Source organism: Cryphonectria parasitica, assembly GCF_011745365.1.
Source record: "Cryphonectria parasitica EP155 unplaced genomic scaffold M406scaffold_3, whole genome shotgun sequence".
NCBI lineage: Eukaryota > Fungi > Ascomycota > Sordariomycetes > Diaporthales > Cryphonectriaceae > Cryphonectria > Cryphonectria parasitica.
In genome coordinates this window covers 3199431-3223188 of record NW_024468911.1, presented here as the reverse complement: position 1 = coordinate 3223188, position 23758 = coordinate 3199431, and the positions used below count along the sequence as shown (strand labels likewise).

Below are 23758 nucleotides of genomic sequence, written 5' to 3'. Positions count from 1 at the left end.
TGCAGAAAAACACAAGGAAGAGACACAACTACTAAACCTCTATGATCGAGAAGGGAGATGGGTCATCAAGGGTTCAGGTACAGTAATGTGCCAGTGTGTGGCGCAGAACTTGCCGGCGGAGGGGGGGGGGGGGGTCCCGTCTCTTCTAGCTGTGGCTTGCAGGGCTACGTAATCACCCACCAGGGTCCACGGCAGGTCCGGGGGCAAGGCATGCAACGACAACCAGCCCTGCAATTTACTTACCTAAGATTCAACGTTCCATCATCATCATCAACAACAACCACCTGACTGAACCACGAGGACGGCGCAGGCCGGCGACGCACCTGAATCTCACGAGAACCATCTTGGTGCTTTTATCTACCTCGATACCCCCGCATCACCTCCCGACAATAGAGGCTGGTCTTCCCTGAGGGCTGCCCAACTCTCCCAAGATGGGTGCCTTGCTTTCCATCCCGCTCATGGCGCTGCCCAGCGCCGGCACTGTGAGTTTGCTCCCCTCCCATCGTCACCTCTGCCTCGATGTGACCTGTCGAGTGTGATCCGCTGAACCCTTCTCGCCTCCTAGCTCCTGTCCTTTGCTGCCAGCTGCTGCGGGGCGGCCACCTGCTCCATGGTGTGTAGTGCATGTGGCAAGTGCGGAAACAGGTGAGCATGCATTTTCTTGAACTCCCGCCCTCTGCTTGGCTCTAGTGTGTGTGACAGCTCGGCTAACCCATGTTTGGGGGTAAAAGTGTGGCTACTCGTATCGCATATGCCCTCATCCTGCTCGTCAACTCGATACTGTCTTGGATCATGCTCACCCCATGGGCTATCACGAAACTACAGTCCCTCATGCTCGACTACGTCAAGATCGAATGCCCTACCGGACAATGTTATGGCTGGCTGGCAGTACACCGTATAAATTTCGCCTTGGGCCTGTTCCACCTCATCTTTGCCGGGCTGTTGGTCGGTGTGACCTCATCCAAGAATCCTCGCGCTGCCCTGCAGAATGGCTTCTGGGGTCCCAAGGTCATCGCCTGGCTGGCGTTCATCGTCCTATCATTTCTCATCCCGGATGCCTTCTTCCTGTTCTGGGGCAATTACATCGCTCTGTTTGCCGCGATGCTGTTCCTCATCCTCGGCCTGATCCTGCTGGTCGACCTGGCACATACGTGGGCCGAGTACTGCCTGAGACAGATTGAGGAGTCAGATTCTGGTCCCTGGCGCTTCGTCCTGATCGGCTATACCCTGGGCATGTACGTGGGGTCTCTCGCTATGACCATCATCCAGTACATCTTCTTCGCCAGCAGCGGGTGCTCGATGAACCAGGCCGTCATCACCATCAACCTCCTGCTGTGGCTGGCCATCTCTGTCATCTCCGTCCACCCAGCCGTTCAGGATGTCAACCCCAAGGCCGGTCTCGCCCAGTCAGCTATGGTCGCCATCTACTGTTCCTATCTGACAATGTCAGCGGTTTCCATGGAGCCCGACGGCAATGGAAACAAGCACTGTAACCCACTGGCCTTCTCTCAAGGCACACGAACTACAACAGTGGTTCTCGGTGCCATCGTCACGATGCTCACAGTTGCTTACACGACGACAAGAGCTGCCACGCAAAGTCTCGGCCTGGGCAACAACCGCGGGGGGATTCGCCTCCCTGATGAGGATGAACATGATCTCGTGACAACGCAGCCTAGCGCACGCAGGGAAATGCGTGCCGAGGCGTTGCGGAGGGCAGTGGAGGAAGGCAGTCTGCCGGCCGACGCACTCCTGTCAGATGATGAAGATGACGAGTCGAGCGGCGGCAACACGGCACATGACGACGAGCGCGGCAGCACGCAGTACAACTATGCCGTGTTTCACATCATCTTCTTCCTTGCGACGGCATGGGTGGCTACCCTGATCACGCAGGGCTACGATTCAGAGAACCAGGATGGTGACTTCGCCACGGTCGGCCGCACCTTGTGGGCCAGTTGGGTCAAGATCATCAGCTCTTGGATCTGCTACGGCTTGTACGCCTGGACCCTGGTCGCTCCCATCGTCCTTCCTGATCGATTTGAAATATGAGAAATGGACAAAAAAGAAAGGGGGGGAGGGTCCGATAAGAGGGTGCATCCTTGACTGCACTCAATGTACGTTTTGTATTTGTTTACACGAGATTGGTTCTGCTGGTAGTCTCAGAAACCAAAGGGAGGTCAAATTGGTCAAAGCATATTCTGTACTACCATCATCATCACAATACATAATATTGGCATCATCAGACAAACTCCATCCTCTCCTAGACCAATCATTGCGAGGGGCTGCTGATGTATCCTCTCATTACCGAGATGCAACCCGCCGTCTTCCATCGATATTTAAGTGCAGCCTCCAGGCGGTTACCTGCCGCGCCCAGATGTCGGCAACCTCGAATTTTGTGCAGTGGAAGAGCGAAGTGAGGCGCCTATCTGAGACGGGAAACAACATCACGCATTCATCCCCATCTTCATTTATTTTTATTTTTTTTGGGGGGTGGCGGAGAGGAGAGGGCAAAAAAGAAAGGAAGATAGGTCATCTGGTGTTGATACCTCATGGATGGCCACGTACACGATAACATATCGCGTACTGTACCCAAAAATTGAGTTTGCATATGTTGAGTGGCCGAACCTGGCCCCCCCCCCCCCACCCTTGTTTCCCTTGACAGATACTGGCAGATGCGTACTGACATCAGTACACTTCATAGTTTTCCCAAGGTCGGTTAGTCTATGGCCATGTGATTGCAATGTGCCTATGGACGTGCTCTAGACCTCTGTCCTGACTTGGGCCCTAATGCAGCAGGTGCAGCAGCAACAAGAGCATGCTGCGTGTTTGCTCTGCCGTGTCTTGTCTTAGTGCTTGCGCCGGACAGAATAAGAGAGCAGAGACCGGAATATATGTCGCTCCCCCCCCCCCCCACCAGGACGCCACCGAGGCCGCGTCAATACTCGTGTGCGACGTGACGCTTCGCTTGAAGGACGCAAGCGAACTTTGATTTCGGTTAGGTAGGTGAGCAATCAAGCGGTGAGGGCCGTCCCTCCCTCCGGCCCTCCCTTACTTAGGTCTCCCTCATGCCGTTCCTAAATACCCCCCACTCTCTCTTTTCTCTGACCGAGGAGGGCTGGTAAAGTATGCAATGAACCCTCGGTACTGGCCCGCTGCCTGGGAACGAGAGGTGGGAAGAGTATCTACGGGGGAAGGGAGCGAGGAGGACTCGGACGGTTAGTACAGAAGGCAGCGTGCGTGACGTCTTGGTTGTTTCTTCCCCCCCCCCCCCCAAATATGCTTACCTTGCATGTGCGTGCCCCAGCTCCCGCAGAAGATATGCGCGACAGTGTTATTTTGTCCACATCATGTCTCGGTTGTTGTCGTCTTTCCTCGTCCCTGGGCGGCATGCATGAATACCAGAAAGGGAGTGCTGTCGGCCTCGAGATTCGGTTTATGCCGGCTCGAAGAGGAACTGGGTACGCCTCTCCTAAAGATGCCGCCTGGAAAATATGTGTTCCCTAAATGGGCGACGATCGCCACTATGGCTTCTGGCTGCAGCAGAAAGTGGTAAGGCTGTCTGGCTAGTTCTGTCTCACCGTTGAGATCCCAGTTCATCTCTTTAGCAGATCCTTGGTTCTTTCTATCCAATCGAGAGGTCCAGCACAAGGTCACTCCTACCGTGTGTGTTCGGCCGTCACGGAGTTCCATGTCTTCATGCATCTCTTCCTTCTCCCAATCGGACGGGACGGCATGAGATTTCATTTGTCCAGGGAGGTCACGCGCGTCCACATCTTCTCACACCGGTACCTCGGTTGCGTGAGAGAGGTATTGTGCTCTGCACCAAAGAATCCATGTCGACGGGTAGCTGCAGGCCTGGAAAAATCATTCTCGATCTCACCGATCGTGTTAGAATCGGGGGCTTGCCCCACGCGAGCTTGGCTGAGGTCCTTGTCTACGTGTCTACCCGCAATTCTTGCCTCTACGAGGACGCGTTTGTGCCGTGAGACCTTCGCGCCCCCTTGGACGGGGATGGCCGTCTGGGCAACGGGAGTTGCACCCGAAGAATGAGCACTATTTTTCTTTTGAAACAAGAGAGAGAGACACAGTTTGTTTTGATGGTTGGTCTCTTCTTCTTGTCCTTTTGCTTCTTTTTTGCTTGTGCTTTTTTATACGAGACCTCAAGGTGCCGTCGACGCTTCTGTGTCCCAAAACAACATTCGAATGAGCTTTGTGAGTGGGCGAGCGAGCGTTGAGCAGAAGACCAGAAAAGAAGGTCCTGGGGGAAAGGAGATAGGGAGGGAAGGAGGGGTGGAGAGGTGGAGATGATAGACTAAAACCCTCTTTCTCTTTTTCTCCCTCTTTCCTAGCCCACAACGCTATATCCACAGCTTTTTCAGAGATCTGAGAAATCATCTTTGCCAGATTGACTCTGCGTCACCACTTACGCAACTATCTCTCGCAAAGGTCGCCCCATCCATCATCAGCATTGACAGGCATGCAGCGTGGCTTGCTCACCTGCAACGGCTGTTGGTCGAGGACGGATGCCTCCCTCCCCCCCCCTCTTTTCTCTTTCGAGAGAGAGAGATATCGTTTCTCATCTCTCAAAAAGTCTTGGAGAAAAAACGCGGGATGTTCTATGTAAGGGTGTGTGTGTGTGTGTCTAAGACGCGTTACAGGCTAGCCAACGGTGTGTGTGGGTGCACAGCTGCGAGTGAAATCACCTCTCTCTGTCTCTCTATTTGATTCCCTCGTGGGCTGGCTGGCTGGCTTACTTTCCCTTGCCCTTGGCTCATAGGGAGAAAAGATGGCTGTGATTGATCATTTCTGGTTGATATGTCCCTGCCTCCCCCATCCCATCCCTCTTTGGCTGCAATCTTGGGTACGGCGTGTGTGTATGTGTGTTACATCACGCAAGGGCCCAGGTCACAGTCACTATCACGTAGGCTGCCACTTACGAGCTGCAAGGCATGAGTGACTATCACAAGATGTGAGGGAAGGAAAGAAGAAGAAAAAAAAGGGGGGGCGGGGCCAGAGGGTTTCGAAATGGTACGGCACGCGGGCGGTGTCTGACTGACTTATATTGAAAAAGGGGGGGGGGGGGGAGCCAACGACGACGATAGGTCAGTATGCGATGAGCCTATTCTGGTGCCCATACCGGTGTTGCGCACCGCCTGACCGAGGCCTAAAGCGTCGTGGGGGTTCGTTTGTTCTTGTGATGGTTCAAGGATCAAGGAACTTTGGGTTGAGGGAGGGAAGGAATTTGAAGGGGGGGGGAGGTTATTGCAATGATGTAAGTATTGAGAGGGGGGAAGGAAGAGAGGTAGAAGGGTTTTGTGATCTGCCGCGCTGGGAAGGGGGGAGGAAAGGCTTTTCTATAAAGAGAGCGTGATGGTATGTCCTTGACAGTGATGAGAGAGTTGTCTCCTTTTCTTGTCTTCTTCTTTTCCAAGCTTCTCAGTCTATATGTCCTCTGTTGGCTTCTTGGAATCTATATCATTCTCACAGCCCTCCTCCTCCTTCTCATACTTGTCCAAAAGACAAACACTCTTTACTGAGCCTGACTATCCACCTCATGCAACCACCACGACAAACATATTGAGACCCCCATCGTCCAGTAGATATGTCTCAGACCACCAAGACAGAGGTGGTCCAGTCCCAGGGCAGCAGCACCTCCAGGTTTGAAGCCACATTCCTTTTCTCCCCCCTTCATCACCACCATCAAGACGATACGGAAAAAGAGAAAGAAAGAAAAGCTGACGTTTTCACCGCCCATGTTCTTCTGGTTCTTTTTTGGACAAAAGCAGACCCAAGGATGCCCACTCCTCTTCCTACTCCTCCGCTTCCTCTTCCCACCACCACTCCTCCCGCTCCTCGAAGCGTCCGTCTGAGATGCTCCAGCGCTGGGAGGGTGAGTCGGGCAAAGACAATATTACTTTTACCGAGTACATTCAACGGCAAATGTGTCAGGTACGATTGATGAGACAGCCCCCCTCCCACTCTATATCATTCCCATACATCCATTCTCTTTTCCCTCACCTTTTTACAGCTTTAGTTTTTTATTGGCTGACTTTGGGCATTGGCTGGGATTTTGTTTAGGAAAAGGGACAGGACAAGCCTGTCTCGAAGCAGTAGTGGATGATGGATGGGTACGGGCTGTAGAAGGAACACATTTACTTCTTCAACGGCACTGGATTGATGCCATGTCGGCATGCCTCTATAATGAGATGGGCTTATTCCCAATTCCAAGAGAATGCTATATTTATTGATTTTTATTTTTTGGATTGGTTATGCCCCGATCCGACGTTGAATTTGTTCCAAGATTCTTTGATAATGCGCGTGATATAATAAACCGAAACGCCTTTTTTTGAAGCCCTGAATTTAATGCATGCCTATCCATTTCTCTTTTTGGTCTTGTTTATGAGAGAATTTATCAAGAAGTCGTTGCAGCTGTCTCTCCCGCAGTGGTGTCTGCAGCATGGAAGCCATCCACTGTGATCTTCACTGCTCCGGCTTGAACAAGCTGTATAGAAGAAGAAAAAGACAAGATTAGTCATCGCTATACAAGCGCTGGGGGAATATTAGGGGCTTTGTATTGGTGAGAAACTTACAGCTCTAGAAAGATCGTCAATCAAATCGCTGACATCCTCGATACCCACACAGAGCCTTATTATATCCTCAGGCATCTGCCTCTCTGCCCTGGTCTTGGGATCGATGCTTGCGTGGCTCATGCGGCACGGCATGCTGATGAGGCTGTTCACGCAGCCAAAGCTCACACTGATCCCCCACAGCCTGGCAGCCTCCACAATCCTCTCGGAGACAGTCACGTCACCAGTCTCGAACGACAAGACGGCGCCAGCGCCGCGCGACATGCTCCAGTGAAGGTCATACTGGGGGTGGGACTTCAGGCCTGGGTACCGGACCCGGAAGCCGTGGGTCTCGAGGAATTCGGCGATTGCCTGTGCGTTGGCCTGCTGCTTCTCCATACGGATGGCGAGGGTCTTGATGCCTCTCATCAGAAGGGATGAGTCGTCAGGAGACAGACCGCAGCCGGTCGAGTTGATCATGAAGTACATCTTGTCTCCCAGGGACGCGTCGTTGCAGGCGATGACGCCAGCCATGATGTCGTGGTGACCAGACAGGTACTTGGTGCCGGACTCGTAGCTGATATCCACGCCGAGCTCCAGCGGGTTGCAGAGCATGGGGGACATCATGGTGTTGTCAGCCACGACCAGGGCCTTGCCGTTGAAATCGTGTGTCATCTTGGTAATCGCGGGGATGTCGACGATCTTGATCAGAGGGTTGGTGGGCGTCTCCAGCAGGACCATGGCCGTCTTGGGCGACAGAACCTCTTTGACCTTGTCGACGTTGGTCGTGTCCACGTGGTGGACGATAATGCCCTGGTTGGTGGACAGGTACGTGAGCAGCCGGTTGGTACCTCCGTACAGGTCGTCACCAGTGATGACCTCGTCGCCCGGCCGCAGCAGCCGTGTGATGACGTCCAGAGCACCCATACCAGAGCCTACAGCAAGGGTCCGGGTGGCATTCATGATCTTGGCCAAGTGACGCTCCAGGTGCGTCCGGGTGGGATTGCCGGAGCGGGTGTAGTCGTACTCGCCGTTGGGATTGGCGGCCGACTGCTTGAAGGTGGCGGAACGGTAGATGGGGAAGCTGGACGCGCCATACTGATCCTTGCTGTCGGTGTAGACGAGTTCTGTGGCGAGGGCATAGCGGCGCCGGCCGTTTGCAGGGCTCGAGGGGGCAGGCGAGGGAGGCAGGTTGTGCCCGTCGAGATCAACCTTGGAGAAGGCCTTCTTGGCGGCCGCGCCATTGCCAGATGACGCTTGGTTGACCATCTTTGTATAAGAGAGTATACACCTCTTTTGGGGGGGGGGGGAGTTGATTCGCAGTCGATGATGAGGTCTGAGGACTTCTTAGGTGTTGACTCAAGAATGAAGCAATGAGTCCTGGTTGAACTTCGACCGTTCGGTGGACGAAGGGAAACGTGTTGGGCTTGAGGTTTTGTCGGTCGGTCAATTAATTGGTTCCGTGCCAGAGGGAGAGAAGTCAAACTACCCTGAAGGGTTGCAACACTGAACAAGATACCGACTGGTGTGTAACTTACAACTTCAAGCGAGCTGGTTTGGTATGAGGACACGATTGGTAAATGGTTGGAAAGAATGCTTGTTGTAGGTTTCAAGAGTCATTCGAGTCGTGCAACTTTTCCGGAATACAAGCACTGAAATCTGGGGTAAGGTAAGCAACGGGTCCATGTATCGATACCTGTACTGCCGGAGGGGCCGGTACGCTGTGATACGCTGTATAAGGGCCCTAGCAGCATTGCGTATTCAGCCGATAGCGGAGGGTTTCTGGCAGATGGTGCTAGCGGAATACGGACCTACTCTGTGTATTCACACTACAAACGAGGGTACCTTGCTATTTCGATGAGGTATAATGACGTGCTTAAAGCTACCTTGAACGGGAAACAGATTTGCTGGCCACACTCGTACCTGTACATTGCCCCTCATCCACTTGCCAATTGGGGGGGTGACGCCTCCTACTGCAGGTACAACTCTCAGGGTATAATTTTCACACTTCGCCACCCAGGCAGTACATACTCGCCAAGTGAACTTATTATTACTTCTCCTATATTTACGCATTTTTTTTTTTTTTAAAAAGATATATTTATTACAGACAGGTCTGGCTCACTTTCTGGTATCTATTCACTAAACTGGTATTTATTTATCAAAAAGAGTCTGATTTCAGCCTGGATTCTGTATAGTATAGCATGTACAGCCTAGGTGGCGAAGTGTGAAAATTATACCCTGAGAGTTGTACTGTACGTAGTAAGTATTCAAAAAGATGATGGCTCAGTAGTACAACTTGATACGAATATTCAATTTTTTCTTCCTTTTCTGATCGAACTGATACGTTGGCGCTTTTATTACTTTGGCTCTATTCACCTTCCCAAACGCCTCGCTCCTTCTTTCTTTGCCCAATTCCCTTTGCAGAGAGATATCCAAGGGCTATTTATTACTCATTGCCTCGTTCATAACGTCCATGACCATTTTCTCTAACCAAACAGCCCAACACCATCTATCCTTTCATTGTCCCCCCCCCCCCCCCCAAGAAATCATGTACTCGTACAATCTTGTTTGTACACCAACAGCAATAACCACCAAACCCACTTGCAATCACTCCTCAGACGACGACACGGCAAACTTGCTCAGCGCCCTCAGCCTGGCGCCATAAATATACAGCAAAAAGATGCCAAGGATGCCAATCGTGCTCAAGCCCCCCAGAAGACTCGTCCCCCTTGCCACGCCCAAGTTGCCGTACAGCGGGCCCGCGAACAAGATACTACCACAGGCCATGGCGCTGCGGAAGAAGTCGTTGCCTGCAAACAGGGAGGCGGCATACTGCGGATAGCTGAGGGGGATATAGACAAACAGGCACTGCATGACGACAAAGACAGTCGCGCCATAGACGGTAATGCCGATGGTGGGCGCGATCCAGGGAAAGCGCGGGGCGGCGGTCCAGGCGAAGATGAAGAGGCCGAGGGTGGGGCCAAACGAGGCGAGGAGGGCGGGCACGAGGCGGGTTTCCTGGACAGGCCAGCCCTTGGCGCGGATGCGGGGATTCATGTAGAAGTAGATGTAGCTGGTGTAGATGGCGATACCGACGAGACACGCCACGAGGACGCACAGGAAGACGAGGCCGATCTGGCCGGGGGTCATGCCGTAGTACACGGGGTAGACGAGCGGGAACACCTCGAAGAAGCTGTAGTAGATGCCGTAGATGATGGCCGTGTAGATCTGCACAAACAGGATGGCCGGGTCCTTGAGCGTGATCTCGAGCGGCTTGATGAGCGCGTCCACCAGCACCGCCGACGCCTTCATGTGGCGCTGGTCAATCTCGCTCTGCGACAGGAACCGCGCGTCGCCTGTGCGCCTGCGCAGCCGCTGGGCCCGCCGCAGCAGGATGGCCTGCGCGCTCGTCTCGGGCAGCAGCACAAACATGAGCAGGAACACGGGGCTGGCCGCCCAGATCACCTCCAGCAGGGACCAGCGCCACCCCATGACGGGGACGCTGAAGCCGCTCAGCAGGGGGCCCAGGGCGGGGCCGCAGTAGGCCGCGCTGACCCAGGCGATCATGGCGTAGGGGAGGCTGAGCAGGCTGTACATGTCGCCGACCGAGGCGCCGCCCGAGGCCAGGCAGGGCGAGCCGAAGAAGCCCTGGAGGAAGCGCAGGACCATGAGGCCCGGGTAGTTGCCGACCAGCGCCGTGGGGATGGACACGATGGTGTAGAGGAACATGGTGACCACGTAGACGGGGTTCCTGCCGACGGCCGGGAGCTCAGAGAGCGGGCTGAAGAGAAGAGGGCCCGTGCCGTAGCCCAGCACGAACAGGGACAGGCCGAGGGCGGCCTTGGTCTTGCCGACGCCAAACTCCTCCATCACGCCCTCCTCAGAGGTGGTGTAGATGGCCGAGGACATGTACACGACAAAGGTGTAGAGGCAGATGATGGTGGTGACCAGGGCGCGGCGCAGGCTGGACCAGTTCTGCGGGTTCTCGGGGTCGTCTGAGTAGTACCAGTCCACGAGGATCGCCCCGTCCTTGGTCCTGCGCGGCACGACTGGGATCGACTTTGTCTTTTCCATCTCGTGCATCTCGTCGACCTCGAGACGATCCTGTGTGTACGGCAGCGTCTCTTCCCTGGTCCTGGTCCGGTGAAGACGCAGGTCCGCCCGCTGTTCATCACCATCACCACTACCGCCAGCAGCAGCCTTCTCATAGGGCTGTGCGTCTCTGTTCTCCACCGCCTGTTTTTTTTCTTCATCATCAGACGTTGATGATTCGAAGGACGAGCTGGGGATGCTGCCGAATGCAGGTGGTTCGCCCAGTATCTCGTCGTTCATGAGCTGGATCCATGTCTCTGGCAGTTTGAAATCTGGTTCCTCTTCTGGGTACTTGAGGGTCTTGTTTCTGGTGACCAGGCGGATGAGCCCGCCCAATGCGGTATTGTGGAGAGCACTTGACATTTTATGTGTGAGAGAGGGGGTTGGAGGGCGTCTTATATAATAAAAAAAAAAAGATAATCTTTTCCCCCTCTCTTCTTTGGAGGCTTGAGAGGCAAAGCTAGAGTCCTTCCAACAATTGTCGACCAAGACCACTTGATCTGGATGATTTAGATGTAATCTGATGATCCATTGTAAAAGAGAAACGAGGGGGAGGGGGGAGAAAGACAATATACTTATAGTGTTATTCTCATCAAGAATCCCTTACCAAAAATGCACAGCAAAATGGAAGTATGTGTGTATGTAAACACCACGCTCTTCTCTCACACACCTCTCTCAAAGCCCCAGTTTACTAACCGTGCCGTGTGCTGACGGAGATTGAGCGTACTTACGCGCAATCTAGACATCGAACGGATGAATTCTTTGCAGCGGACATTACCAAGCGCCAAGTCTGTTGTAAGGCCGAACTGCTGCTAGTCGCAAAAGTTTGGTTACGGACCCCGATATCAAAGAGAAGGAAGATACAAGCACGACATAGGCAGAGGAAATCTGATAATCGAGTCAAGACGTAAACGTATTCCTCTTGCTGAGGAAGGGCTGGGGTTTAGAGGGCTTACACCCGTTCGACGGCGATTAGTAAACGCCTTGGTCGAAACATCCCTGCTTTTTCTCCTCTTAGCGTTTCGATGGTCTTAGGCGCATTTATCAGCGACGGTTCAGGGCTGCAGGGGAAGAGCCTAGGAGATATAACTCTATAGTAGCCTCAGACGCCAAAATTGGGGGGGGGGGGGGGTCTTGTAGTCGGTAATCTGTTCCCATTGGTCGATACGACAGATGCGTCATCGTGTAGCTTAGAAATTGATGTTTGATTTGTGAGGAAGATGGTGCCTTGTAAGAAAGATATGGAACCGTTGGGATTCGTTTAGAGTTTGTTTGGGACATGACAATTATGCGTGCCAGGCAACATGGTAGTAGCTGAATCAATGCGACAAATGGCTGGAGGGAGCAAGTGTGTGCAGGGCCGATGACTCCCTGCCAACCATATCATTTCAGCTGATGATGAAAACCCCGACGATTTAACGCCGATAGTGAGATAAGTCGACCGCCACAGCAAGACAGCCGTCCGTCTGTTGGAGGTTGACGCCGCAGTAGCCCTAGCCGTTGGCTCAATTGCAACATGTATCAGTACGTTGCTAGATGTTTCCTCTCTGCAGCCTGCGCATCCTCCGTCTCTGTCTCGATGGTAGGCGCAGCGGCTTCCTCGTCAGGGGGCGCTTGTATCCTCCCAGCCTCGACCTCCTCGCGCAGGGCACTAATCCTATCCTCCTCGAGGCCATATTTCTTGCAGATGCCAAAGATCCGCCAGGCCTCTCGGTCTCTCTCTGCAATCAGCCTCTTGACGAGCTCGACCGACAGGTCCATCATGGCCCGCCTCTTCCGACTCTCCGGCAGATAAGCCTTCCTAAAGTGCGGCGCGACGGCGAAGAAGTATTCCTTGACCCGGTGCGTCGGCCCGTGGTGCTCGACGTGGATCTTGAACATGAGCTCCCAGATGGCCAGCGTCTTGCGGACCTTGAAGTGGACCATCTCGCCCACGAGAAATTGGGCAATGTCCGGGTTCGTGCACTTCCAGAGCAGGTTCCGGAACGTTTCCACGTTGGGATCCGAGGGGACGAATTCCCGTATGCGCCGATAGAGATCGAGCGCCTTCCCAAATGCTTCTTCGGGGTGGTCCGCGTCTGACCGGGCCATCTCGTTCAGCACCGCGTTGAAGATCCCGATGGGCACCTTGTATCGCAGCTTCAGGTCCGCCATGGCCTGCACGGCCTGGTCGATCAGGGCCGGGTTGCGTCGGAGTGCCTGGCGTAACGAGCCGGTCGAGGACTGGTTGACCTCTGCGCCGGCGCCATCCATGATGCAGTATGTCTCGATCGCCCTCTCCATGTTTCCCTGCACGTTGTATGCATCAGCCAAGGCCTCGTAGTGCGGTCGGCTCAGCCTCGTCCCTCGCGAGGCCAGATACTGGATGACCCTCGTGGCAAGCTCTGTGTCGCCGTACGCTGCAGCCATGTTCAGGACATTGAGGGCGATGCCGTCCGACGGGTTGACCACGCCCGCCTGGACGGCACGGTTCCAGATGTAGGTAGTCGCCTCGTGATTCTGGTGCTTGCTGCAAACGTCGAGCAAAAAGTACCAGACGTTGACGGGCACGTTCTTTGCTTTGTCGAGCCTGTAGCGCACGATCCGCAAAGCATCGTCGGTGAACCCGAGCTTGGCAAAGACGTAGATGAAGATGTGGTATACCCACGGATCTACCACTATTCCGTTGCGAATCATCTCTTGTAACTTTTCCAGGGCAAGCTCGTACTGCTCATCTCGAAGCAAGCCCAGTGCAATGTACCGGTGGCCCTTGGGCAGTATCTCTATCCATCGTTCTTTCATCTCTCGTATCACGTCGTTTCGAAGCAGGTAGTCAGGGTGGATCGCCAAGGCCTATTTGAAAACCGCCAGTGTGGGCGTTGCTCCAAGTCAGCAAACATGATGACGATATGACGAATCTGGTCAGAGAAATCAGGGTGGTTGCAGGAGACATACGCGGATGGCACTGTGGTACGCCGTCGACGACCATGGGACCTGCTTCTCCCGCATCTCCTTGAGCAGCTTCCTGACCACATCCGCAGAGCCATCGGTCAGGGCATGCTGGATGAGTATCGTCTCGTACAAGAAGGTGTTGGGTAGGGCGCCGTCCGCTAGCACATGCTTGACCAGGGCCGCCGTTACCCTCCTCATCCCCGGCCGGGGTAGCTGTCGCGTGGCCCGAAGTGCCTCGTATATATGCTGGTGGGTCGTTCCGGGCGGGAAGTTATCGTAGGGCGGTCTCATAGAGATGATCCTGTCGACAATGCCGCGCCCGCGCCCCGAGTTCCGAACTTTACGGATGGTAGCTACTGACGAATTCAGGCCAGGCGGGTCTTTGGCCATCTCATCTGGGTTCTCCAGTGGACCAGAGGAAGTCGGATCATTCGTGATCGAGCCCCCCTCGGCAGGCTGGTCTCGCTGTCCTCCAGCCTGCGCGTCCTCGTCCTGATTGTTCCATGTCGCAGGCTCGTCCACAGTGGCTCTCGTCCTGCGCGTCTTCTTCCCTCGCTGCATCTGCACCTCTGCGTCGATCATCACCGAGAAAGGATCCTTCAAAGGTCGTCCATCATCCTGAAGACATCGCCGTGCGGTCGTGTGGAGTGGTCGTACTACAGCTCGTGCGCGGCTAGAGGCGCCATTGCTGCCTCTCGAAGGACGTGTACGCGCAGCCAGTCGAGGCAGGATTGCTGTGGAGAACGCTCTTGTAGAAATCACGGAATCAATTGAAGGACACAGGCAACGCCATAGCCCATCAACCGTAACACGCGCGCCAGACATGGATTTGCTGTCATGCTCATGAGAGGTTAATATTTATCGAATGTTTTCAGGACGGGCAGTCTGAAGCTTTTCGGCAAAGTATTTACATAGGCTAAGCATGCCTGGCTCGAATCCCTGTCGCAGATCGGAAAGTTGTTGAAAGAACCCCACCATTCATCCAAGAGTCGATATGACTTAAAAGTATATACTTACCTACTTATACAGTAATTGATTTTATCTACCTTAGACAGAAAACTGAGTTGGTGCTCCTATATATCCACACCTTCATATTATCTCTAGACAATGAACTGTTTTGGAGACCCACAATAAGATAACATGCACAAGGCGAGGAACTGCTTGAGGAAAATGATTCTTGATCTCACAGCAGTATACCGGTGATATATGCCCTGACGACCTTGCTGCAAATACCATGCCACGCCACGCTGTTAACATATGGGAGCAGTATCTGCACAGGTACAGACAACAGAAATTAATCCTAAATGTCCTTGCAAGCTGCATGCTCAAGCAGATGTATGCTCTCGACGAGCCTGGGTCCCACACAGCAGAGGCCTCAATGTTGCCTTCGTAGAGGGATACCCTAAGGCCCTTACAGCATCCTCGCCGTGATGCCACCACCGCTCTGTCTTTGCCTACTCCTCCTCTTCCTACTCCTCCAGCAACAAGAGTCCCGGGTATCATTATGGCAGGCGGCACCACTTCTCTTTCAAGATCCAAGCGCACGTTTGATTTCCTCCTCAGCCCCTCACGCACCTCTTCCACGGCCCCGTCCACCCCTCTGCCCCCTGCCTCGCCCGCCCCGATCACCACCACCCCTCCCACCGTGGTCTCCTCTCTGTCCACCACCACCGCCGCCGCCACCCCGGCCGCCCCGGAAGTTGCCCTGCTGGTGGTTCTGCTGCTGCTCCTTGACAACGTCGATGATCTCGTCCGGAACGCGAAGGTATTTGATCTGCCCCACCCCAGACAATTCGCCGTCAGCAACGAAGAAATAAAAGCCCAACTGAATAATCAAATTTCACAAATGCTCCTTCTCTTTCCCCGGGGGATGAACAAAGACACGTACATTGTTTCCCTTGACATAAGCCTCCGTCAACCGCATGAACTTGTCGCCTTCCTATAGTCCAGAAAATATCCCACTGTCAGCCGATCCAACAAGACAACTGCGTCGCGCAGCCAAGGAGGGGTTTGTTTGTTCGTTCGTCCGAAGCGGAGGAGGAGCGACGACATACTGCGCTCGTCTGTATAACTTCTTTCAGGGTCAGGTTCATCCACGTATCGCAGTTGACCAGGTGTCCGTTGAGCGTCTCGCCGCTCTTGAGCTCCACGAGCATCGGGTGCCCTTGGGCGGCGTTGAGGAGGCCTAGTGGTAGCTAAAACCAGTCGTGAAAACGACATCCATCATTAGTTTCTCTATGTACGCGGGGGAGCGCGCACGCAGATTTGGGAAGGAGGGAATATGACACACCATGTTGGAGAGGGTTGTTCCTTTTCTGTACAAAGAAGAAAGAGAGAGGGAGGGAGGGAGACGGAGGTTGGAAAGGGGATCGTCGTGTTACTGCATGGAAGATGGCTATTTTGGTCGAGAGCTTTGGGAAAGATGCAGCCTTCCTTCGCCAAACTGCAGGTCCCGCGTCACTGGTACGAACCCCAAACGCACGGACCATGTCAAGGATTCGTAGCGCAATGGGTTACTTTACTATACTTAAGCAGCACCGAATACTTACATACTATAGTCTCTAGCTGGGCACCCGAGCACTCAAGGATACGCATCCATACAATCTAATCTCAGGAAGACATCTATTATTTCAAGTCAAGGGGAAAAAAAAGAGAAAGAGACAGATGATATCAAAAGGCTCATCATCATCAACATCCTAAGAAGAAAAGCCCTGAGAATAAATCAGGTCAAGCACTGCGCGAATACCTTCCTTTCCTTCATGCCTAGCAAGTGTTTGAGAAACAAAGGGTAGAAGGAATAGAATCAAAAAGAAAAGTCCTGCCCTTCCACCTGTTTGTCGATCGCCTATTCCAGCTCCACACACATATAAATCCACCTGACTGAGCTACTAAAGTTACTATTCACGAGACGATGCCCCTCATCGTTCTAGACCTTCCTCCTCCATGACCACATCACTTCTACTTCGTATCCGGCTTAGAGTGCATCTAGGAGGTGCTCTCACGGCTCTTCCGGTAGTTGGCCTAATTCATGACGACCGAATGTCAGTCTTGCGTTGGATTTTTCTTTTGATCAGGGCAACGAATACGCCGAAGCGCGACTTGCCTCCTGCTCCACCTGCAGACCCTCGATAGTAGGTGCAAGCTCGCTCAGGATCTCATAGGCCTTCTTGTGGTACTCCATCTGGGCCGAGATGAGCTCGGCAAGGTTGCGGAGAGGCTCAGGGGTATCAAGAACCTGTATTTTTGTGTTGTTTGTGCTCATGGTCAGTAACGCGGCCTTTTTGTCTCTCTCTCTCTCTCTTTCTCTCTCTCTCTATCTAAATGCAACAGCAGCGGCGTAGGGGCAGAACAGCTCACATTCTTCATCACTCCGACGGCCTCTTCGGTCTGCGTCACGAACTCATCCTCGGCTTTCTCGATTTCCTCCTGCGCCTCGGGGCTGATCTCCTCCTCGTGTGCACCCTCGCGCGGGCTCTGGGCGGCCGCGACGGCCGGCACGGGGAGCTTCCAGGTGGCGCCCTTGGCCTTGGTCTTGGCCGCGTCCAGAGTCAGGCGGGCCTTCTCGACGCCCTTGCGCGCGCGGGTGGCGAACATGATGTTGGTGTTTAGGGTGGTGTTCCAGCCAGCCAGGTACCGACTCTGAATCTGGGCATCCTGGGCCAGCCTGGCCTCGCCGACGCGCTCCTCAGCCAGGGCAAACTTCTCGAGGGCGGTCGCCAGTGGGTCCTCGCCGGCGGCGGTGTGCTGCTGGTGCAGGAGCTGGCTGCTAGCCAGAGAGGCGCGGGCGATGGCGTGGGCGAAGGTCTTGGGCTGAGGCTTCGCAGAGGGAGGGGCGGTCAGGGCAGCCTGGGCCTCGGCCGGGGAGCTGGCAGTTGATAGCAGCTGGACCTTCTCGCTCACTGTACGACCGAGGTCTTGGAACGTTTCGTTGATGTTGCGTGGGTAGTCGTAGGCCTCGGAAGAGTACTGGTTGCTGCATCATGATAAGGGACGATGGGTCAGTGAAATCATGTCTCGTTTGGTTCCGTTTCAGGGTTCGTGGATCGTATCTGGTATCGCACTCACGTCACAGCCAGCATCTTCTGGTGGACCTGCTTGAGAGCATCCACGCGCTTTTCAAGGTCGATGTAGTCGGGAGGGAGTTGGGTCTATATGTTATGGAGAGCACGGATCGGTCAGCACATGTACTGTATGTTTGTGTACCCCCCCTCCCCCCTTCCTCCTTGGGGTCTTTTTTCTTCTCCTCCTCTTCTCCATTTGATACTGACCTTATCATCAGCCTGGCCTAGCTGCTCTTTGGTGTACTGGAAGGTACGGGATGCGAATGGGGTGATCTGGGCCCCAAAGCCACTGGTAATCATCAGCTTCTGAGGTCTTTTTGTATTGCATGACCAAGCCATCCCATCTCAAGATTGAGGGTGGGGGAGGGGGTTAGAGATGATTCGAGAGCAGTTTCTGGTTTTTCCTCTTTCTTACCTAAGGCTTTTGCCAAAGTTCTTGAAGTTATCCATGGTTGATTTTTGGGACTGTGGCTCGATGAAATCTTTCCAGCTTTGACGTTGAGGTTGGATGTTGTTGTCCTGGCAAGGGTTGAGGGAGAACGACACGGGTGGCTTGTTTGTCTCAATGACCAGGCATCAGCTAGGTATCTGGGTTGTGAGCGCTGGAATTAGAAGGGGGGGCAGCTTCCGGAGCAACGGCCTATCAGGAGCTTGCTGGCCTGTGACAGCATTGCGGGGCAGGGTACTCATTTTTAGGTAAGCAGGTGGCCCTAGGGTTGATTGCTAGCACTTGAGTACTGTGCCAATGTGGCGGCTGGCGGGTGATTTCTCGCCCTGAACACATCTCGCATATCCTTGAAGCTGTGAAGCTGCAATGGGTGCTGTGACAGCTCACCACACCTTGCACAGGATTTGACACCTCTATCATGTTTTCAAGACATGACTTCAGTTTCTTGTTTTTTTTTTGTTTTTTTTTTTCATGAGACAATACCATTGTCGGGTACTCACTCATCAAAGATGAGTCTCTAGGCGCAGTGTTGCCAAGAATTCAAACGTCCTACACAATTGAACTGGCCAAGAGAGATATTCCTCTGCTCTGAAATGCCACCTGATACTATGTAGACAGCTAATGTAGTATCCATATATCATAAGAAACAAGCCCAGTATCAGGATTGCATATCTGAGAAGCACAAATAGATTCAAGATCTTTTGTTCAAGATGCTACATATTTCCTTTACGCCTGCTTCCTAATCCAACCAAGAGATGGCCAAGTCCATCCAGAACCACCTGGGTATTCCTATACTTACTATACTCCTGAGCACCTTCTTTGTGTGAAACCAAGGTGTAACAGAACGCCCCCCAGTCGCCCACCCTCCCGGCTTATACAGTTATATTTCCCTCCATCTTGTACATGCACATAAAAATATGTAAATCTCCCCTTATGCCTCTCTCACCATGACCGTTCTGGAGTCAGCCTCTCCTTCGTCGGGCTGTTGCTCCTACTTCGCTGCTCAAAGGTCTCGACTAAATCCAGAACCCTCGTCCGCGGCCTTTCGTACCGGACCTCCTCTGCCTGCATGGGAACACCTGGCGAGAGGCTCCTCCTGCCCTCGTAGTGAGACGAGTCCTCACTGCGGCGCAGCTGGGGCACCTCGAGCAGTCGCGCCTTTCTCTCGTCCTGTTTGACTTTCTCGTTGGTTGCGCTCTCAAAGCTCCTCTGCTCGAGCAGGCGTTTTGTGTTTTCTTCTTTGCTGTTGTTTTGGTCTTTTCCCTTCTCGTTGGTTGCGCTCTCGAAACTTCTCTGTACGAGTAATAATGGTGCCACCTCCTCGGGCTGCTTCCCCTTTTCTTGCGCCCCAGCCTTGCCCGAATTCCTCCTTCTCATCTGCTCCTCCTCGTTGTTCTCATCATCACCAGCATTTCTCCCACTGTCAACTTCTCTTTCTTCCTCAAAGATGAGCGAGGGTCTTCTTCTTCCGTCTCCTCCCCTCTGCCCCCCAATGCTCCCTTCTTCCCCATCGTCGTCGCCGTTATCCCCGTCATGTTCCGGATCAACGATTACCGCAGACTCCGCGATAGAGATGACATCAGGCTCGCCATTAACGATCCTTAATCTCTCCTTCGGGACGCTGAACATAACCTGCACAAGCCTCTGCTCCGCCGACCTTTCAACATCCCAGTCGTCCTCCTCATCCCCGTGCCCGTCAGCGTGGGCAGCAGCAAACCCGCCCGTTCCCCCGCCAATATAATCCTCCCATGCCGACCTTCCCTGCTTCCGCTTCTGCAGAAGTCCATACCCGCCCAAGCCCAGCCCGCCACCGAGCCCCCAACGGTCATAGTCGCTGGTGTCACCCCGCGTAGGACTCTCCGTGCGGTTTGAGCCCGCCGCCGAGCTACCACTACTGCTCGGTCCGCTAAATACCCTCCTTAGGCTGCCGAACCAGCTCCTCCGCGGCGTCTTGCTCTTACTCGGGCTACCCGGTGCGCCATCGTCGTCCGAGACGTGCGTCAGATCCTCGATGTCCGAAATAGGTCTTGGACGGCCGAGGAGTAAGGTGGGACCCTCAGTCTGCAGTGCTGGGATGGACTTGGCCGTGATAAAGCTGCTGTTGCTGTTGCTGCTGCTGCTGTGGTCCGAGTGCGAGGTGCCTCCTCTCTTCTCAGCACCACCGCTGGCCCCAGAGGCAGCGAGCAGTCCTCCTCCAGCGCCAGGCGCAGCCACCCGCAAGGAGTCGGACCGGTTGACCAGAAAGCTAAAGGCACTACGGTTCGAGTCGGACAGACCGCTCTCCGTGCGCGCCCCGGGCGTTGTCGGGGTGGACTCTCCATCTGCAAACCGGACAGACGAACGTCGGGTGGGTGAAATTTTGCCCATGCGCACCGATGCACCACGGGGCTGCAGGCGTCTTGTAATGAGGGCGTCCGAGGCGTCAACGTCTGTTACCCAGCCTGTCACTTCTGGGTGCTGCTGCTGTGGCTGGACCAGCGTCGGCATGGGCGTCGGCGCGCGGTGGTCGTGTTCGTAGACGTGGTCGTGGTCCTCTGCCGTCGGGCTGCTGGGCGGGTTCATGTTCCCAACAACGAAAGGACTCGGCATGGTATCGTTGACAGGCGTAACAAAGGGGTCATCCTCGGTCCCCTCGACCTCTTTATCGGGACTCATGGCCCCGTGCATAGACATCTCGTCCTCCTCGTCCTCCATGATGGGCGAGATTGCCGCAAACGTCCTGCTCTCGTCTACACCCGTAGGCTGATACAAGCCCTGCGCCACGCGAGGGTTAGGTTTCCTGCGAGTAGGACCCCGGTACCCAAGAGGAGGCTCAATAGACGCCAGGCCGCCAAAGTCGTGATGCTGCTGTTGCTGAGGACCACCCCGTTGACCGCGGAGGCTCTCGTAGCCCAACGACTTCTCATCGCGGAGATACGGATCATGTCCACCGGTATACGAATACCAGCGCGCTGCGGCCTTGGGAACCCATGGGTAATGCTGCTGCTCGTGTTCTGTCTCGTACATTTCCTCTGGGGTGATGAAGGGTGCTCCCGAGGTCAGGCCGCGAATGTGCTCATCGCGGTGGGCATGCCGGTGGCGCTGGCGGCGACGGAAGCAGAAAAAGGCGACGCAGAGGAAAATCAAGAGGAGGGGGATGCCAGCGCCTAGACCTACTTCGAGACCTAATTTTGTGTTGTCTGTTGAAGAGGAAGAAGAGCTGCCAGTGCCCGAGGAGGAAGAGGATGATGAGCTCGTTGGGTTTGTGTATGAGTCGGACCAGGAGAGGGAGGTGAGGTTCAGGAATGTCTTGAGCTGTCCGCCGGCCACGCCGATGCTGTCTCTCGTGCGCAGTTTGGATGTAGATGACGAGGATGAGACGGAGTATCCACCTGCCACCATCATCACATTGCCAGGCAGCAGCGCAGCACCATGACCAAAGATACCCTCACCACCAGTCAGAGGCTGGTCTTCAGGAACCACCCAAGTCCACTCGCCAAACGCGCTCCCGCTCAGGTCTAACACCACAAGCTGTGGCTCCGCGGGTGTGCTCGTATTGCCGACCCAACCCCCCAGAATAATCAAGGCCGTGCCAGCCTCGTTCAGCACAGCCGTGTGCCCGGAGCGGGACTGGACCTGCACATTGCCGTCCCCATCTTCGTTCTTGGCCAGCTCGCTGCCGACGGACGACGACGACGAGGCACCAGACGGGCCGGAGATGGCAACATAACTCCACGACTCCTCAGGCAGGGACCAGATGGCGGCCGTCGAGATGTTGACAAAGGCATTGCGCGTGTGGCCGCCCAGCACGATGCTATTGACTGTCTGGGTCACCGTGCCTGAGATGTTGGACGTAGAAGGGGGCAGCTGGGTGAAGGTAAAGCCGGCCTCTGCGACGGGCTGGGACGCCAGCGACAAGATCTCGGCCTCATAGCCGTCAGCCGAAGACGAGGATGTGAGCCTGATCATGGCGTTGGAGTAGTCTGCCGCGTTGACCCAGGTGGTTGATCCATTTATGGTCGCGTTGGGACACTGGCCCCCGTATGAGTAGATTTGGGGTGTTGATATGGACGGAGCAATAACTTCGGAAAAGGCCACGCCGCCTCCTAGGAAGTTAGGACCTGTAGTGCCGTCTAGAGAAGAAGAATCTTGTTGTTCTTTCCATGCTGCCTTGCCAGAAGTGGTGTTGTAGATCCATACTGACGAGCTATCGTCGGATGCACAGTCGCCCGCAAAGACAAGAATGGATCCATCTGCTGCGAGCGTGGGCGAGAATGACGTGGTGTTGGTTGACGAGAGAAAAGGCAGCCCAGATGTGAGTGTCGTGACAGCACTGGTAAGAGAAGAAGAGGCCAACGTAGACGAGATGTCGAGGGACAATAGGTCGACCGAGCTCCCATCGTCGTTGGGCGACAAGATGTATGCTGTGCTGTTGTCGTTGCTGCTGCTGTTGCTGCTTGCCTCCTCTGCCAAGCCACCAGGTATGAGGATGGTCGTTGGTATGTACGGCAGGAGCGATGTTGTCTTGGCACCTGCTACAGCGGAGACGGCAGACGAGGCTAGGATGACATTGACCATGATCGTCATGGCCGAGGGTCCTCTCCGGATCGACAGCGCCGCCGCCCCGGAGCGCCTTGTCTTGACGGTGCTGTCCAGCATTCCAGTGGTTGGCTGGATGGGGAGAGAGAGAGAAAGATGTCTTGAATTAAATTTTCGCTTCACTTCCTTTTCGGTTTTGGTTTTTTTTCTTTTTCTTTTTTTTTCTTCAAAAGTCTTCTGGCCTGCACATTACACACAACGAGAGAGTTCCTGTCTCTCAAGTCATGATGATGGCCCGGAACAGAAATGAGAAGGAAAACATTTGACCTGACCCTATATCATGCGTATCTGCTCTGGGTGGTTGCAGATCCGTGACAGCCTTGTCCGGGAGCCCGGGCGTTGTCTGGGGTGCAGGTGGTGGTGGAGGAGGAGGACAATAGAGAAGGCGTTGAAACAAAACACAACAACAGCCCGAAAACAGAAGAAGGACCCTGGCTCACTCAGGCTGTACGACAGCTGCAATGTTGCAGTGCATGAAAGTGATGCAAGATGAGCTGTTCCTTTTCACTTTGAAGAAGAGAAGATCGTACGAAATCAAAAAAGACCTCAATATAGTCTGTGGTTGAAGTGGTAAGTGTGATAGTATGGGTCCAACAGGGAAACTTGTCCAGGGTTGAGGCGACTGGGACAGCGGGGAATTGGGTGGCTGGTGATGATGGGTTGGAGGGTCAGGGAAATCCGATGCCGAGCAGGGTCAACAACAGGAATCAATCTTGCATATGCTGCATGTACTGTAGTACTGTGCAACATGCAACAAGGACAGGGCTGCAGATAAAACAAAGAAAAGTGTGGTCCCTGAGAAATTAATACCCATATACAACACAAGAGTAACATTCACATCCAAGATTTCTTCAGAAGAACTCGCGTGCTGCTGCGCCTGACAGGTTTTGGAGCACAACAAAAAAAAAAGAGGATCTGGTGCTTGGTAGCTGACCGTGGCTGGCCAATCGTAGATTTCTGGTCATCCATCTCATTGCGCGTCCACACATAGTGCTGTGCTAGTGGTACAATAGTATTTGACAGGAGGCTGGTAGCTGCACGTCGGGGTGCAGGGGGCGCGTGCACAAGGCTGTTGCTGGGGTGAT

At 54.2% G+C, this 23758-nt stretch overlaps 7 protein-coding genes across 7 annotated transcripts; 2 read left to right on the top strand and 5 right to left on the bottom strand.

Annotated features, from left to right (window-relative positions):
- Positions 1-431: 431 nt before the first annotated feature.
- On the top strand, positions 432-2237 carry M406DRAFT_350629 (TMS membrane protein/tumor differentially expressed protein; the record flags this gene model as incomplete). The annotated part of the gene is made up of 4 exons (XM_040922566.1): positions 432-482; positions 566-645; positions 732-1489; positions 1532-2237. The coding sequence occupies 4 exons, from the start codon at positions 432-434 to the stop codon at positions 2044-2046; spliced, it is 1404 nt and encodes a 467-aa protein (XP_040778546.1). The 3' UTR covers positions 2047-2237.
- Positions 2238-6409: 4172 nt separating this feature from the next.
- M406DRAFT_328656 (cystathionine beta-l) lies at positions 6410-7832 on the bottom strand (the record flags this gene model as incomplete). The annotated part of the gene is made up of 2 exons (XM_040920352.1): positions 6410-6499; positions 6588-7832. The coding sequence occupies 2 exons, from the start codon at positions 7830-7832 to the stop codon at positions 6410-6412; spliced, it is 1335 nt and encodes a 444-aa protein (XP_040778545.1).
- A 1338-nt stretch (positions 7833-9170) lies between these two features.
- M406DRAFT_251667 (MFS general substrate transporter) lies at positions 9171-11018 on the bottom strand (the record flags this gene model as incomplete). The annotated part of the gene is made up of 2 exons (XM_040916775.1): positions 9171-10692; positions 10843-11018. 2 exons carry the CDS (start codon positions 11016-11018, stop codon positions 9171-9173), a joined length of 1698 nt encoding a protein of 565 aa, XP_040778544.1.
- A 1542-nt stretch (positions 11019-12560) lies between these two features.
- Positions 12561-13829, bottom strand: M406DRAFT_217485 (uncharacterized protein; the record flags this gene model as incomplete). The annotated part of the gene is made up of 2 exons (XM_040915501.1): positions 12561-13487; positions 13590-13829. Coding segments are annotated over 2 exons (1167 nt in total), but the record flags the coding sequence as incomplete, so codon positions are not given.
- Positions 13830-14751: 922 nt separating this feature from the next.
- On the top strand, positions 14752-15153 carry M406DRAFT_55285 (uncharacterized protein). Its single transcript, XM_040924552.1, has one exon. The coding sequence runs from the start codon at positions 14821-14823 to the stop codon at positions 14977-14979; it is 159 nt and encodes a 52-aa protein (XP_040778542.1). The 5' UTR covers positions 14752-14820; the 3' UTR covers positions 14980-15153.
- Positions 15154-16571: 1418 nt separating this feature from the next.
- M406DRAFT_338322 (uncharacterized protein) lies at positions 16572-18097 on the bottom strand (the record flags this gene model as incomplete). Its single annotated transcript, XM_040921335.1, has 6 exons — positions 16572-16607; positions 16690-16821; positions 16944-17559; positions 17652-17734; positions 17855-17936; positions 18063-18097. The coding sequence occupies 6 exons, from the start codon at positions 18095-18097 to the stop codon at positions 16572-16574; spliced, it is 984 nt and encodes a 327-aa protein (XP_040778541.1).
- Positions 18098-19037: 940 nt separating this feature from the next.
- M406DRAFT_69714 (uncharacterized protein) lies at positions 19038-22652 on the bottom strand (the record flags this gene model as incomplete). The annotated part of the gene is made up of 1 exon (XM_040925291.1): positions 19038-22652. One exon carries the CDS (start codon positions 22650-22652, stop codon positions 19038-19040), a length of 3615 nt encoding a protein of 1204 aa, XP_040778540.1.
- Between the last annotated feature and the right edge of the window lie 1106 nt (positions 22653-23758).

What these genes read in the sequence shown, in the direction of transcription:
- M406DRAFT_55285 (XM_040924552.1), top strand. Translation starts at nt 14,821, where the DNA reads ATGCCACGCCACGCTGTTAACATATGGGAGCAGTATCTGCACAGGTAC.